The sequence below is a fragment of the Chiloscyllium punctatum genome, chromosome 3, assembly GCF_047496795.1.
Source record: "Chiloscyllium punctatum isolate Juve2018m chromosome 3, sChiPun1.3, whole genome shotgun sequence".
In the NCBI taxonomy this organism is placed as follows: Eukaryota; Metazoa; Chordata; class Chondrichthyes; order Orectolobiformes; family Hemiscylliidae; genus Chiloscyllium; species Chiloscyllium punctatum.
This window is the reverse complement of record NC_092741.1, coordinates 47058300-47075583: the sequence shown is the minus strand read 5'-3', so window position 1 is coordinate 47075583 and position 17284 is coordinate 47058300. Positions and strand designations below refer to the sequence as shown.

Here is a 17284-nt window from a genome sequence, read left to right as displayed (position 1 = left end):
CTCATTTTAAGCAGGATACATAAGCAACAGATTTTGTAAACGTCTATATACTCTGTCAACCAAACTTACTTCTCTTTCAAGAGTTGCCTGATTAATGTTTGTATGCTTTGTGAAATACATCTCTTTTACTTCAATGTTCCTAATAAAATTATATATTTTTCAGACCTTGAAAACTTGGCTTCGCGGTGTTTTATTCCCATTGTAAGCCATGTCATTTCCATTACTGGGAGAGGTTGGGCCAATGCGAAACACATGACAGAATATACGCACTATCTTCAACAAACTCTTCATCTGTGCTTCATAGTTGCTTGATAGACTGAGGACAGAGGAAAAGTAAAATCTAATATTTTGACATACAATTATTTTGCAAAACAGTAAAAGTACTCAAACAACCAAAAGAACTGGAAACCAGAAACAAAATCAGAAATTGCTGGAAAAAGTCAACAGTCTGGCAGCATCTGTGGACAGAAATCAGAGTTAACATTTCAGGTCCAGTGATTCTTCTTCAGAATTTAAAACCTTAACTCTGATTTCTCCCGACAGATGCTGTCAGACTTGCTGTTTTCAATTTTTAAATTCCTGTACATATCTGCAATACTGTTAAATCTCGAGTTTGGCCATTTCATTCATGTTTGAAAGATAATTTGGCATTGAAAACCCCTCATAATTACTACATATTCAGTTGTCTGTCAGAGTATTCCTGACGGAGGTGGTGGCAATAAAACAAAAATCACTTTCTTGCTCAATGTCAGCCTTAATATTCAATGATTCAGACAACTCTGCAGCAAATATTTACTAATACTTCATTAAAGCCCAACACCATAACTTCATTTATCACAATAGTTTCAGCCAGAAGGGTAAGCAAACCAACCTTGATTCTTCATTACTCTGGAGAATGGATAATTGTTTGACCATCCAGCACAAAAATACATTTTAAGATTCAGTGGCCCAAGCTTGCACATGAGGCTTGATCAAATGAGAAAAATTTAGCTACTTCCCAATGGAGGAACTAAGTAATTAATGTTAACATTTAACTTTCCACTAACAAATTTCCTTTAAAAGGATCTGACGTTGTGCTGAAGGGACTGAAATTAGAGTCCACGCTTAGTTTGGATTCCATTGCTGTTGTCAACTTACCTAAGCAACTTGTGACCATTTGTTGTAGCAACTTCAGCAAGACTGATCAGGATCTTCTGATACAGACTTTCATTCTGCGGACATAGATGCTCAAGAACTTGCCGTAACTAAATGCAAAATAAACCACACCTAACTTAATATGCTTATTCAAAAGGCTATCATACACAACATGAATGACTAATAGTGGTGCTATCTACAATGTGGTAAGGAATGCAAAATTAAAATTAGCTTGCGACTTTTCATGCTGATGCATCTTGGCCATTTCTACAAAATCCAAACTATTAAGCAGAAGATCTCTTTTGAATTGAGAGAAGAATAAATGTCCTCATTACACAAAAACAAAGGAGCCAAAGAAAACTAAACTACAACAGTAGCAGGGTTTTACAAATGAACAATTGCAGTATCTTTTAAAGTTATTTTGAGGCTTCTCTTCTCTTGAAGAATGTGGAACTAAATTATATGAAAGGGATGGACGACTGTCAGGACAACCACCCACAGAAGACTCCATTTCCAAAAATTTAAGTTTCAATGCTATTAATTAGATTTTACCTTTTTTTTAAAAAACTTCAATTTCAAAAATGTATTACAAATGTCAACATTAAAGATTTGAGCAAACAATTTTTTTCAATCGCTAAAAGACTTTAAAAATGTGCAATACTAGGTAATAATAAAAGCTTAAAATTACACAGATCAATAAGATCAATTTACAGCTTATATAAAGTCTTGTAATATACTATGCAATGCCATCATAATATATTGCCAAGCGTTCTACCACATATGTTTAAGCTTTTCACAAAAGACACAAAAAGCTTCCACACACAAGGTGGAAGCCTCTGATATTACGTTAACAACTGAGCTGGACACAAGTCTATTTGGAAGAGTGTTGGAAGAAAGTAATTATAAACTGATTTGCACCGATTTGGGACTGGTTACCAGCGGTGACCCATAGGCATTTGTTTTGAAGAAATTTTGTTCTTCTCTAATTTTATTCATGTTTTCTATGTAGTCACTGGAAACATGATTGACAAATTTGCAGATTGATTGTTTCCATTCTAACCCATGCAGACGATCCAATGTTCAGCCACTGCAGGCAGATCTAGTTATTTTGGGGGAATTTTGACTCATGACTGTGAAATGATGTTCAGATTGGTAGCATGCTGCTTTAACTTGCTCAACTTGCGTTCACATTTTAGCATTAAAAGAAGCTGGAAATAAAGAGATATGTTCTAGAAAGCAGATTTCTGAAGATTCACGAATAGTGTCATAATATCATAATTAAAGCACACTGTCTTGTACAGTATTTATTTATAGGATAATTGACTAAGACAAAGCATACTATTTTGCCCTTGGTAATTTTATTCAAAAGCAATGTCCACTACTAGCCCAGCACAACCTGCTTGACTCACCCACTGTCGACATATCTTTGGACTGCTTGTCCAACACGTCCAAGCAGAAATATTGCCAAACTATATATGGGGAAGACTGAAGTCACTGTTTTCAGTCCCCAGCATAAACTTCCCTTCTTGGCAACTGTCCAAAGATAAACAAGTTAAGCTTTAACCTTGGTGTTATATTTGACCCTTGGGTGTGCTTCTGACCACACTATTGACCACTACGAAAACCACCTATTCTCCTTCCCAAATATTGCACATTTTGGTTGCTACTTTTGCAAAATGTTTCCTGGTCGAACCTTTATCAACATCTATAACCTCTGGGTTTTTTCTACATTTGACTATTCCTAAGTCTTCTGCCTTGCATTCTCCATAAAAGTTAAGCTCATTCAAATCTCTGTTGCTCATAACCTAATTTATACCAAGCTCCATTCAGCTACCAACCTCATGGTTCACTGCTTCTAATTTATGCAACCTCTCCCAGCCCTATACTCCTTGATATGCTGCATTCCAATTCTGAACAGAGTGTCTCTAAGTTTAATCACTTCATCACTACTGGTTATGGATTCAGCTGTCTAGGCCCCAAGCTCTGCAATACGGTCCATATTCTTTCCTAATTCTTTACACTGCTCTTTCAAACCTTCATGTAGTACAGTTTCAAATTATATTTGATAATAGCTCTGAACAATCTGGGTAAGCCTCAATTTTTGTTATGAGTAATTTATTTTTGTGCAAGACCTTGGTCATGACTCCACTGAAAAACTATTAGTCTCCTGACATGGTGTCTGATGTGGAGGCTTAAAAAATTCTTGGAGACTAATTCGGAACAGATGGACTTAAAACGCATCAAAAAAAAAATCAGAGTAATCTGACCCATGTTGAAAAGATGATTAAGATGACAACATTTGTGCTTGAATTAAGAACTAGCTTAAGTTAATGCTTGTAGGTGAGAGATGTTGAGGGAATTGCAATTTTAAGTTGCATTAATTCAGATTCAGATATTGAGGTCTTCAGAAAAGTAGACTCCTGAAATAGGTGACTGCCTTGTTCGGCTGGCACCAAACTTGTTGCAGTTCTTTCGACAAGAATTGAACTTGTCAGGCTGAAAAAAAAAAATAAACGGTAGACAATACAAAGAATGATGAGGCTTGATGGATTTCTTTACATCTCCATATTTTTGTTTGGGGCAAAAGGAATGCCCTATTTCACTCCCCTGCCCAATGGGCCTGAGCTTTTTTTAAAAAAAAAGGACCAAGAACCGTAAATGCTGGAAATCAGAAACAAAATCAGAAATTGTTGGAAAATCTCTGGCAGTATCTATGGAGAGAAAGCAGACTTAAAGTTTGGGTTCTGTGACTCTTCTTCAGATGCTGCCAAGCCACCTGAGTTTTTCCAGCAATTTCTGATTTTGGTCTGAGGTTTAAATTGGTTTTTGTGCCCCTTCCAGGTAATGATGCAGTGTTTAGATGCGTATGTTGATAATGTATGGGACCAGGATGATAGGCCAGAGGATTTTTGTCTATCATTCGACATTCATATTTTATTCTGCACTGTACTTTTAAAATTCATAACTGATCTAGTGAATTAAGTTCAGAGAACATTACCATGTTCTCCTTGATATCTTCATTCTGTGTCATCTGAATCAGTGTTTGGAAGAGTCTGGGATGGTGCTGGATCAAAACTTCACACGTCTCTCCATAGCCTCCCTAAACAAGCAGAATAATTACAAGAAATCACATCTGATTAACAAAATAAGGTGACCAAACAATGAAATAAACAAAAGATTATTTTGTTTACAGAACCATTTCACAACAATTAAACTTACAAGCTACAGAATCCTTCACTGCTTAAAACCATAAAGCCAGTTAAAAGGAATTCAGCAACACCTATGGGACAGATTAAACTTATGCCTGATGTTCTTCTCACAAGAGGGGAAGTGAGAATGTTCTAGAAAGCATTTCTGTGAACCAATCAAAAAGTAGTTCTCATGTGGAAAAGGGTACCTGCAGTGGTTTCCAACATATTAGAAACATAGCAAAGTTACTTGTTTTTTTTTTACAGATGTGCTTTATTATCCATGCCCAATCAACTTGATAGCATACAATGAACAAGATCTTCCAAACTGCCAATCACCATTTTGGTCCATATTGAACCCTTCTTATTCATATACCCATCCAGATGCCTTTTAAATATTGTAATTGTACCAGCATCCACCACTTCCTCCGACAGCTCATTCCATACATGCACCACCCTCTGCGTGAAAAAGTTGCCCCATAGGTCTCTTTTATATCTTTCCCCTCTCACCCTAAACTTATGCCCTCTGGTTCTGGACTCTCCCATTCCAGGGAAAAGACCGTGTCTATTTATCCTATCCATGCCCCTCATTATTTTATAAACCTCTATAAAAGGTCACCCCTCAGCCTCCGACGCTCCAGGGAAAAACAGCCTATTCAGCCTCTTCCTCCAAGTCAAATCCTTCAACCCTGGCAACATCCTTGTAAGTTGTTTCTGGACCCTTTCAAGTTTAACATCCTTCCGATAGGAGGGAGACCAGAAATGCATGCAATATTCCAAAAGTGGCCTAACCTATTCCCTCTCCGGCCGCAATATGACCGCCCCAGCTCCTATACTCAATGCTCTGATTAATAGAGGAAAGCATACCAAATGCCTCTTTCACTATCCATCTATCTGCAACTCCACTTTTAAGAAACTGTGAACCTGCCCTCCAAGGTCTCTGTTCAGCAACACTCCCTAGGACCTTACCATTAAATGTACAAGTCCTAACCGGATTTGCCTTTTCAAAATGCAGTACCTCATTTATCTAAATTAAACTCCATCTGCCACTCCTTGGCCCATTTGATCAAGAACCCATTGTAATCTGAGATAACCTTCTTCGCTGTCCACTACACCTCCAATTTTGGTGTCTGCAAGCTTCGTAACCATACCTCCTACGTTCACATCCAAATCATTTATATAAATAACGAAAAGCAGTGGACCCAAAGCTGATCCTTGTGACACACGCTGGTCATAGGCCTCCAGTATGAAAGGCAACCCCCCCAATACCCTGCTCGGTCTTCCACCTTTGAGCCGGTTCTGCAGCCAAATGGTTAATTCTCCCAGTATCCCTTGAGATCTAGCTTTGCTAAATCAGTCTATCCTGAGGAACCTTGTCAAACTCATATTGCATTCCTTGAGGTTGTTTTGCTGTTTATTGATTGGCACTGGGTTTTTAAATGAAGCTAACATCGTCCAAACTATACAACCTTCACCCCAAGGAACCAACCCCACCCCCACCTCCAATGCCATCATGCTGACCAGATCTTCTCAACCCACCCCTCAGCACTCCTGATCATGCTCACCAGTACTACTTAGCCACGCTGGCTACTGCCCAGGAGTAATGCTTCCATACTATGCTTCCCACTACCCATCAAACCACACCCCTTACCATCAGGCTCATCACCTCCCCTCGTTATCACCTGATAAGAGTTGGCAATGACATCTGTTGAGGTATATGCAATGTGTACAAAGTAACATTTAAAAGGAAAAAAAAGAAAGTACATTTGAGAACTTAACACCATAAAGCTGTTTTGAGATTTGTTGTTCAGTTAAGTCTTATTCCTGCTTGGTGACACTGCTTGTTGTTTTGAAGAGCATTCATTCAGGTGAAAATTATTGACCTGAATTTTGCGTTATAAGGAATTATAGAATCCCTATTGTGTAGAAACAGGCCATGCAATCCAACAAGTCTACAATGACTCTTTGGAGAGTCTCCCACTCAGACTCTCAGCCCCTACTCCATCTAGCGTCTGTCAGCTTAGTTAAATAACCTAATATGACAAAAACTTTGGAACAAAACTTCACAATGCTCGCATTTCCTAACTGAAAGTAGGATGAAAGATCTTAGAGTGCAAATAGTAAGCAGCAATTAAAACACAGTTTGAAGAGGTGGGCTCAAAATGGAGTCAGAGAAGACTGCAAAGGGAATGGAATGAATTCCTGATGGAATGTGATGCCAGGAAGGTAGATAGCATCATAAAAGTCTACAGCACAGAACAACCCAGCCAGTCTGCACCAGTCAAAAAAAACCTAACTATTCTAATCCCAAATTTCCAGCATTTGGCCGATATCCTTACATACCTTGGCATCACAAATGTCAATCTAAAAACTTCTTAAATACATGAGTTTCAGCCTCTACCACCTTTACAGGCAGTGAAGTTCCATATTTACACCACCCTCTGGTGTTAAAAAAAGCAGTTTCCTCACATCTCCTCTAACTTTCTATCCCTTGCTTTAAATGTACTGCCCCATCGTCACAGACCCCTTCACCAGGGAGAAATGTTTCTTGCCATGTACCGTATCTATGAACCTCAGTCTCCTCTTCTTGAAGGAAAAAAATCCAATCTTTCAAACTCCCCAACCCAGGCTACATTCCTGTAAATCTCCTCTGCTATTGCATTCGTTCTATAATGTGGATTCCAGAACTGCACACAATACTCTAGCTGTGGCCTAATCAACATCTTATACAGCAAAACCTCCCTGTCTTAAACTCTATGCTTCGACTAATAAAGATGAGCATCATATATCCCTTCTAAACCTAAACTTTACCTACTTATCCCACAACCTTGAGGATTTGGTTGGCACATGCCTGAAAAATGATTCATTACTAAGTCAGTTTGCTGTTTTACAGCCAATTTCAAATTTACCTCAGCACATCTTACTGTCGGAATGAATTGCATACTTTCCATAAGGAACAAAAAAAATTCTACTGCAAGCAACTTATATTTAAAGCCAAAAACAAAGTTGCTGGAGAAACTCAGCAGATCTGGCAGCTTCAATGCAGAAAAAGCAGAGTTAACATTTTGAGTGCAATGATCCTTCAGAACCATCCAGAATAGTCACTGGACTCAAAATCTCTACTTTGCTTTCTCTTTACAGATGCTGCCAGACCTGAGTTTCACCAGAAAATTTGTTTTGCTTCAGATCTTCAGCATCTGCAATTCTGTTTTATTTTGTTTAAACTCTTAAAATATAGTGCCATTATTCAATTTCGAAACTAAAATTTAAAATAAAAATTTGCCGCAAACATCTCATACCCAAGTCTTTACAAAGTTAGGAAGAAACGTCTTCACCCTGTGTGTGGTTGAAATGACGGAAGACAAAATTGAAGGACACAATAAACATGGATTTAGATGAAGCTCAGATTGTTTCCTTTGAAACAGAGGGGGCTGAGAGGAGACCGGATTGAGATGTATTAGATTAATTTGATCGAAACTTTCAAGGACACAACCATGTGCAAATGAGAGTAGTGCAATTTATAGTTTATAGGATTTTATAAGTTTTTGCCAAAAGATTCCATGAGAGTCCGATAAAGAAAGTAAAGGTACATGGGATCCAGGGCAAGTTGGATCCAAAATTGCCTTAGTTGCTGGGGGACAAAGGGTCATGGTGACAGAAGACCAGGATAGAAGGTGGGTCACAGGGGTCAGTGCTGATTTCACTTTTGATCATGATATGTATATGAATGATGTAGAAGAAAATGTGGGGGTGGATGGTAAAGTTTGGGAAGGCTGAGAGTAGTTCAGCTATGAAGAGTCTAGATAAGCAAAAGAGGCCGAGGGTAGGGAACACTTTGAGGGGAATGAAAAAGAATAGATAGAAAGCAGCTATTCTCTGTTTTTGACTCTTCAAATACAATGTGGCATAATTTTAAGGTGAAAGGCAGAAGGTTTAGAAGGGAATTGAGGAAATTATTGTCACCCAGAAGTTGATGTGAATCTGGAATTTATTACTTGGGTGGATAGAATTTTTACAGGTTGGGACGAAACCTCACAAACTTTGAAAATTATTTAGATGTGCACTTGAAATGTCACATTATTCTATGGACCAAGTACCAGAAAGTGGTAGTACTGTAGATTTAGTTATTAAATTGATACAGGTTCAATGGGCCAAAGGGATTCTTCTGTACTTTGAAATATTATGACGGGGAATTTAGTTTTAGATGAGAATAGATTTCTTACAGTGTGGAAACAGGCCCTTCGGCCCAACAAGTCCACACCGACCCGCTGAAGCACAACCCACGCAGACCCATTCCCCTACATTTACCCCTTCACCTAATACTTCGGGCAATTTAGCATGGCCAATTCACCTAACCTGTACATTTTTGGACTGTGGGAGGAACCTGGAGCACCCGGAGGAAACCCACACAGACACGGAGAGAATGTGCAAACTCCACACAGACAGTAGCCCGAGGCAGGAACTGAACCCAGGTCTCTGGCGCGGTGAGGCAGCAGTGCTAACCACTGTGCCACCATGCCGCCCAGTTCTTAGAAATGGAAATATTAGCATGGAAGAGTTGGGATGAATGGCCTGATGCTGTACTGCATATACTATGAACTGAATGGCACACAAAGTCAAAGGGCAAAGCAGCCCATTTGATTGGCACCACATCTATAAACATTCACTCTCTCCACCAAACCTCAGTAGCAGCAATGCATTCAAGATGCACTGCAGACATTCAACAAGGCTGCTTGGACAGCAACTTTTAAACGTCATGACCTCAACCATCTAGAAGGTCAAGGGTGGCAGATACATGAGAACACCACAATCTGCAAGTTGCCCTCCAAGCCATTCGTCATCCTGAGTTGGAAACATATCCTTCAGTGTCATTGGAACAAAGTCCTAGAACTCCCTCCCGAACAGCATCATGGGTCTACCTATTACACATGGATTGCAGTAGTTCAAGATGCAACTCACCATCACCATTGCAAGAGTAACTAGGGATAGTAATAAATGCTGGCGTAGCCGCGACACTCATGTTTTGAATGAATTTTAGAAAAACCAAAAAAAAAAGAATATTGGTTCACTTTCTCAACCAGAGTTTGGGTGAAATCTTTGAAACAAAAAGATAATGTACAGCAGTATTAAATAATCTCGCCAAAAATGGGATGAAAACTGGAGATGAGGAATTGCATGGGGCAGTGGTAAAGTCACTGGGAATTGAGAACGCTATTGTTCTGGGGACACTGGATGCAATCTCAACATGGCACATGGTGAAATTTGAATTCAATACAAAACATCTGGAATAAAAATAGTTATTCTCATAGATGATCATGTAATCATATATCTACAAACCCAAATGTTTAGGGAAGAAACTGTTGTATTGGTCTGTCCTGCCTGCAGACACACAGCAATGTATCAGACTCTCAAAATGCCCTCTAAGCAATTAGGCTTGGGCAATAAATGCTGGCCTTATCACTGACACCCATACCCCATGAACGAATTAAAAATACATACAGATTTTACTGTGGAATGGGATCTTTATTACCAGTAAGATGTTTAAGTAGAGAAAAGAGGCAAAGTGGGGCGGGGTGGGGCGGGGTGGGGCGGGAGGGGGGGGGGGGCGGGGGAGTGGGCGGCGGGAAGAGAGGAAGGTCTGGGGATTCTAAAGAAAGAAGGGACAAAGAATAATGCAATGTTTATATGTTATCAAGCTTGCTCCATATACTGGAAAACACACCAAAACAAGGAGAAGCTCTTTCATTGAAAAGGTTCTGCAGTGAAGAGCAGAAAATGAAATCACAATAAGGTTGCCTGATCTACCCTGAACAAATTGTACATATATAATTTATTCCAATAGGTAATGTGAAATTGCTAGTGAGAGATGGACAAAGATTTGAAAACTCCTCCGCCAGTTATTTGAGAATTCAAATTCATTACAAAAATGCCCAACAGAATTCATTCTACTTAACTTTGTTTAGTCTAGAACAAACTTTCTATTCCTCCTTTGGATGCAAAAAAAAAGGAGCCAAGAACATTTTCTAAGTCATAATACCAGAACCAAAGTTGTACCTGTACACAGAGATCCAGTGGAGTAACACCATTTTTGTCAGCTAAGTATTTGGCTCCCCTTGAAATCAAAATTTGCGCTGTATCTCTTTGACCATGACTGCAAAAGATTGATAAATAAATTAGTCAACTTAAAAATTTACAACTAATAAATGTACGCTGTATCAAATCAACTCAGTTCTTTTCCCTTGGAACATAGCAGAACAGATAGGTCATTCACCCCTTCAGCTTCATCACTCTATAAACAATAATGCACATCTGGTTGTTACCTCAACTCCATTCTCTACCGGTTTCTTAAAACCAGGGCTGGCCTTGACTGAGCAGCACAAATGGCCATAGACTGCCCATAGTTAATGCAACAGATATTGGCTGATAGTAATTCAAGTTAGCAAAAGATATTTGCTTAATGTAGTCTTCATAAGTAGAACAATAGCAGCTCAGTAGACTCACGGTTACTGAACTGAGATAGAATATGCAGCTGCAGTTATTTACAGATAAAATACAGGGAAGAACATTTCACGCTAATTAGTGAATCCCTCAAATTATTTAATCAATCTGTTACAATACGACTCGTTGGTTTTAGTGAAGATTCTTCAGATAATCATACATATCAATTCTGAAGAAGTCATAGATTCACCAATTACGAAAAGCATGAGGGAAAAAGTTTCAAATAAAAATTGAGAGCACAAACCAAACAATACTCCATTACCCCAGCCTCAACTGCAGGAACCTTGCAGTCATCCGACAACTGGAAGAACAAGGCATATTGGTGAAAACACACAGCTCCTCCAACAGCCCCATATGGCCGGTGTGAAAACCTGATGCAACTTGGCACTTGGCCATTGCCTATAGAAAGGCCAACAAATGCCCGATCAATCAAAAAACTCCACTGGTCACAGATCCCACTACTACTTTTAATGCCCTCACACCAGAACATAAATACTTCTATGTTAGATATGGCCAAAGGATTCTGGTTGGCACCTTGGCCTTCACTTGAAGTTTGCCTTCACTGTCCAGGAACAGTGGTTTCCGTAGCAGTTCTATTGTATTTCACTTGGTCCTGCATAATCATTTGTGAAAAGCTGGTTTTTTTTTCTTTACTGTACAGGAGACTGAGGGGGCATCTGATAGAAATATATAAGATTATGAGAGGCATGGATAGGGTGAATGCACTCAAGTCTTTTTCCCAGGGTTGGGGCATCGAGGACTAGAGGGCACCAGTTTAAGGTTTGAGAGCAAAGGATAAAAGAGAACCTGAGCGGCAACTTTTTTTTTTAAACACAGAGGGTGGTATACATTTGGAATAAGCTGCCAGCAGAAGTGGTTGAGGCAAGTACATTAACAACATTTAAAAGGCATTTCAACAAATACATGGATGGGAAACGTTTAAAAGGATATGGGCCTTATCCAGGGAAATGGGGTTAATGTGGATGGACATTTTGGTCAGCATGAACCTGTTTGGGCCTAAAGACCTCTGTGCAGTAGGACTCCATGACTATATGACTCTAATTACTGGTTTGTCTTTTATAGTTATTCAGTATGTGGATGATATTCTACTCACCTCGAATACAGAGGAACAGCAGGAAGAGGATCCGTGAATCCTACTGGACCACTTGCATTCCCGAGGACATAAAGCCAATTTTAACAAGGCTCAAAAGTGTTTCAGGAAGAAGGTGTGTATATAGGGCAGAAGATTTCAGAAGCGAAAAAAAAAGCCCACTACTATCCAGGAGCTCGGATCCTTTTTAGGACTGAGTAACTTTAACAGGAATTAGATTGATTCCTACACACAACTAGCACAACCACAACCAGAGAACAAATCTCTTAAAGAGCAAGAGAGCATCAAAGAAAATTATCACTCCCACAGAAGAGCAACAAGAGGCTTTTAGGAATCTAAAAAAGGTCTTAAGCTAGACATCAGCTTTGGGAAATGTGGAAAATGATTTACCCTTTTTGTAAATGAAAAGGAAGGATCCATGACAACCAAATTGATGCAAAATCATGGAAGTTTACAAAGACCCATAGATGCCACCGAGCAAAACTAATTGCAGTAGCCTTGGACCGGGGAAGTTGTTTGAGGGCAGTGGAAGTCACAAGTTAGGCTGTAATGTCGACCAAAACTGGTCGTTTCCCACACAGTGTATGCCTTACTGTCAACTAATAGAATATTGCAAGTAAGTGCAGCCAGATGGACCCACTGCACAACAGTATTAGAAGCCCTCAAATCCCACAGTTCAGGCCAGCCCACTTAACCCCGCAACAATGCTCCCAATGTCCAGAGAGCAGGAAGAGGGAGGAGAGAGGTTTGAAAAACAATACTGTGTGGAAATTTTAAAACGTGTAGACAAAGCAACTCAAGCTGAACAGCCTCTGCAGAACCCAGATCTCATTCTTTGTGCAGACAGGTTCTCTTCCGTTGAAAACGGTATCAGAAAAGCAGGTTGTGTAGTAACCATTCTACCTGAAGTCGTGGCAAAAAGTAGTCTACTTGTCAGAATATCAGTCCAACAGGCCAAGCTGTGTGCTCTAATCAGACGCCTGCAAGATAGCAAAAGGGACAGATGGCAAATATCCACATAGATTCCCATTATGCATTTGGAGTAGCCCACAATTTTGGGCCACTTGGCAAAGGAGGGGATTCCATACAGCTGCAGGTCATAGAGATGTACAGAATGGAAACAGACCATTCGGTCCAACCCATCCACACCGACTAGATATCACAACGCAATTTGTTCCACCTGCCAGCACTCTGCTCATATCCTTCCAAACCCTTCCTATTCATATACCCATCCAAATGACTTTTAAATGTTGCAATTGTACCAGCCTCCACCACTTCCTCTGGCAGCTCATTCCATACACGTACCTCTGCGCGAAAAAGTTGCCCCTTAGGTCTCTTTTATATCTTTCCCCTCTCACCCTAAATCTATATGCCCTCTAGTTCTGGACTTCCCGACCCCAGGGAAAAGACTTTGTCTATTTATCCTATCCATGCCCCTCAATTTTGTAAACCTCTAACTTCACCCCTCAACCTCCGACACTCCAGGGAAAACAGCCCCAGCCCGTTCAGCCTCTCCCTATAGCTCAAATCCTCCAACCCTGGCAACAACCTTGTAAATCTTTTCTGAACGCTTCCAAGTTTCACAACATCTTTCCAATAGGAAGGAGACCAGAATTGCACGCAATATTCCAACAGTGGCCTAACCAATGTCCTGTACAGCCGCAGCATGACCTCCCAACTCCTGTATTCAATACTCTGACCAATAAAGGAAAGTTTCCCAAACACCCTCTTCACTATCCTATCTACCTGCGACTCCACTTTCAAGGAGCTATGAACCTGCACTCCAAGGTCTCCTCATTCAGCAACACTCCCTAGGACCGTACCATTAAGTGTATAAGTCCTGCTAAGATTTGCTTTCCCAAAATGCAGCACCTCGCATTTATCTGAATTAAACTCCATCTGCCACTTCTCAGCCCATTGGCCCATCTGGTCCAGATTCTGTTGTAATCTGAAATAACCCACTTTTCTGTCTACTACACCTCCAATTTTGGTGTCATCTGCAAACTTACTAACTGTACCTCTTATGCTTGCATCCAAATCATTCATGTAAATGACAAAAAGTAGAGGACCCAGCACCGATCCTTTTGGCACTCCACTCGTCACAGGCCTCCACAACCACCCTCTGTCTTCTACCTTTGAGCCAGTTCTGTGTTCCCATTCAGATAGGGGTAAAGTCTGAAATCTACTTGAAGCCATATAACTATCCCATAGAAACCCAAGAAAATGCTCTGGCTGGCCAAGCAGCCAGAGAGGCTGCCTCACAAGAATAGCCTCCATTGGAACCCACCTTAAAGTGTAAACTAAAAACTCTCAGGACTTTGACACAAGACCTAAAGATTTCAGGGCGGCACTGTGGCTCAGTGGTTAGCACTACTGCCTCAGTGCCAGGAATCCAGGTTCGATTCCAGCCTCGGGCAACTGTCTGTGTAGAGTTTGCACATTTTTCCCATATCTGCGTGGGTTTCCTCCCACTGTCCAAAGATGTGCAGGTCAGGTGAATTGAGCATGCTACTTTGCCCATAGTGTTAGGTGCATTAGTCAAGGGTAAATGTAAGGGGATGGTTCTGGATGGATTGCTCTTTGGAGGGTTGAATTATTGGGTCAAATGGCCTGTTTCCATACTGTAGGGAATCTAACCTAAAAAAAAAATCTAATCTAAAGCATATGCAGAGTCAGTGCTGAGAGAGGAAAAAATGGACCTGGATTAAGGCAGAACTTTACCTGTACAAAGACAATATCTAGCAACAGAGACACAACAAACTCATTGCCCTGAATTCATTAATGCCTCTTTTTAGGGCAATAGATCGACTCATGGACACATTTGGCTCTGCAACAAACACCATAATTCCAGAAGAGCTGGTGAGCTCGGGGTTTTAAAAGGCATGCACAGGTGGTGGCAGACTGTTGCACGACCTGCCGCAAGAACAACTCCAGACCCATCATAGCTATGCCCCAAGTGAGACCCCCCCGCTTCTGCAGGACTTTTCTAATACCTAAAAGTGATTACAAATCCCTCTCACAATGATGAGGCTATACTGAAGAAGTCCTAGATACCGTCACCAAACTCTCCAGTTGGGTGGAAGCCTTTCCAACCTGATGAGGCACAGCCGATCACATAACTAAAGTTTGTGTAAGGATCACATTCCTCAGTGGGGAGTCCTGACCAGTACAAATGCTGACCAAGGGACATGCTTCATAGGTGCTGACTGCAAGGAAGTTTGCACGTTGCTAAACATTAAACGGGCCTCCACTGCCCTCATCACCCCCACTTCAGGGGGAGCGGAACAAACCAACCAGATGATAAAACAAAGATTCACTAAGCACCACCCAGAGGGAGTGCCCTGGCCACAAGCCCGGTCAATCTGGGCAGCCACCAATCAATGGGACTAAGCCCTTTTGAAATCATCACTAGAAGGCCTATGGCCCCAGGAACAATTGATTTCCGCAAAGCCAATTGCCACTTAAATGATTGACATATTGTTGAAGTGTTGTCATGACATAACCAACTCCGTCAGGTCAACTTCCCAGAAGATATCAGCCGCTTGGGGTAATCCACCAAAGGGAGGGCACAATATTGTCTGGGAATGTGGATATACCTGAAGAAAATCCATAAAGAACTGTTGGAGGCCAAATGGGAAAGACCCTACCAAGTGCTGCTGACCACTCCAGCAGCAGTAAAAGTCCAAGGGAAGAAAACTTGGATCCACGCATCACACATAAAACAAACCACAAATAATTCAAGTATTAAGAACTGTTACATCTAGCCAAAGATGGGGAAATTGATTGTATTATTAACCATACTTATTTTAAGTGTCTGCTTTCTAGCAAGTTGCCAGACTCTTGCACGAGAGTGATGACAAAGAAAAAGGGAACTGCATGCAAATGGCTTTTTATACAAGTCTTGCACATATGCCAAACAAGCTATGCCACACAGCCATCCACTCGAAAGAGGGCATCCCCATAAGAGCCATCCCTTTTAATGCATCCAAAATGGCAGAATGGGTAATTTGCCAGAATGCCTTTTTAGAGAATCCAGCACTACAGGCATGGCAGTCCTCAGCAGGAGTGTATTGGGGCAAATATAGGATAGGGGAATGGGTCTGGGTGGGTTCCTCTGAGAGGGTTGATGTAGACTTGTTGAACCGAAGGGCCTGTTTCCACACTGTGGGGATTCCAATTCTAATTAAGACCCATTTATCCCTAATCTGCACTTCCTGTTAGCTACAAATCTTTATTCTTACTAATTTACGACTCCCTTGCAGCCGATGGTCTTATGTGCAGCAACTTTGATGGGGCAGGTTATCAAGTGTCATTTGCAAAACCAAGTATACCACATTAGAAAGATCCCACCAGCTTTGCCCAGTTTCCCTGTTTCTCTGAATGTCAAGTAATCTTCAATATTTAAAGCCTCTGTCATCCTCCACCATACTAATAGTTATCCGGTCATACATCTTCATTTCTATTAATGATATAGTGGAGCTGATGTTGGACTGGGGTGGACAAAATTAAAAATCACAACAGCAGGTTATAGCCCAATAGGTTTATTTGGAAACTCCAGCTTTTGGACTTCTGCTCCTTCAGTAGCAACGCTCCAAAAGCTAGTGCTTAGAAAGAAACCTGTCAGACTACAACTTGGTGTTGTGATTTTTAACTTCACAACTAGGTAGCTTGTGTGTGTATTTGTACAAAATATAAAATTAATGAAGATCCTTAAAAAGGGTGGCCTGATTTACCAGTAATGAGCAGCTTATGCCCTTTGAAGGAGTTAAACTCATGCCCCAGCCAATGGAGGCAACACCAGTTAAATACTGCCATGACACTTTCAGTTAGAAAGTTGCAGTACTTGTGCAATGGCTGTTCATTGTGTAGTATATTGCCACTGGCTCCGAAGACTGTTCTGAAGTGACATACGAAACCCTCCACCATACCACTAATAGCTATCTTCGTTTCTATCAGTGCGAATAACTCATTCATTTTGTTACAAATGTCACGTGTATTCAGATTCTGCCGCCTTCCTGCTTCTAATGCAATTCAAGTCGACTTTCCATGGAGGTATTATAAATTCATAGTCACGTGACTATTGAGAGGGGCAAGAATTCTTCCCAGCTCACCAAATACTGCAGCTCAGCCAGGCTACATCTTTTTTCAAGCTTAATTTAAAGTGAGGCTGTTGAATTTAAGTAGCAGAATTTCCTTATGTTTTTCAAACCTGTACTTTTACTTGTCACAGAAGGAGGAGGAAGGCAGACAGAGAGTAAGAATAAGGCAGGCAAGGTGAGCAAGTGGGTATATATGAGGGAGGGCAGGGTGCTGATAGTAAATATGCTCGCGCTAATAAAGGTGGTTAAGTGTC

At 40.7% G+C, this 17284-nt stretch overlaps 1 protein-coding gene across 2 annotated transcripts in view; it reads right to left on the bottom strand.

Moving 5' to 3' along the window:
- Positions 1-17284, bottom strand: part of hace1 (HECT domain and ankyrin repeat containing E3 ubiquitin protein ligase 1) — a 102827-nt gene that overhangs the window by 44709 nt on the left and 40834 nt on the right. For both annotated transcript variants that reach the window (XM_072553056.1, XM_072553065.1), the window contains 4 exons: positions 10377-10473; positions 4133-4234; positions 1138-1244; positions 166-316 (listed from right to left, as the gene is read on the bottom strand). In XM_072553056.1, the coding sequence (XP_072409157.1) occupies positions 166-316; positions 1138-1244; positions 4133-4234; positions 10377-10473 (457 nt within the window). The remainder of the gene's footprint in view (positions 1-165; positions 317-1137; positions 1245-4132; positions 4235-10376; positions 10474-17284) is intronic.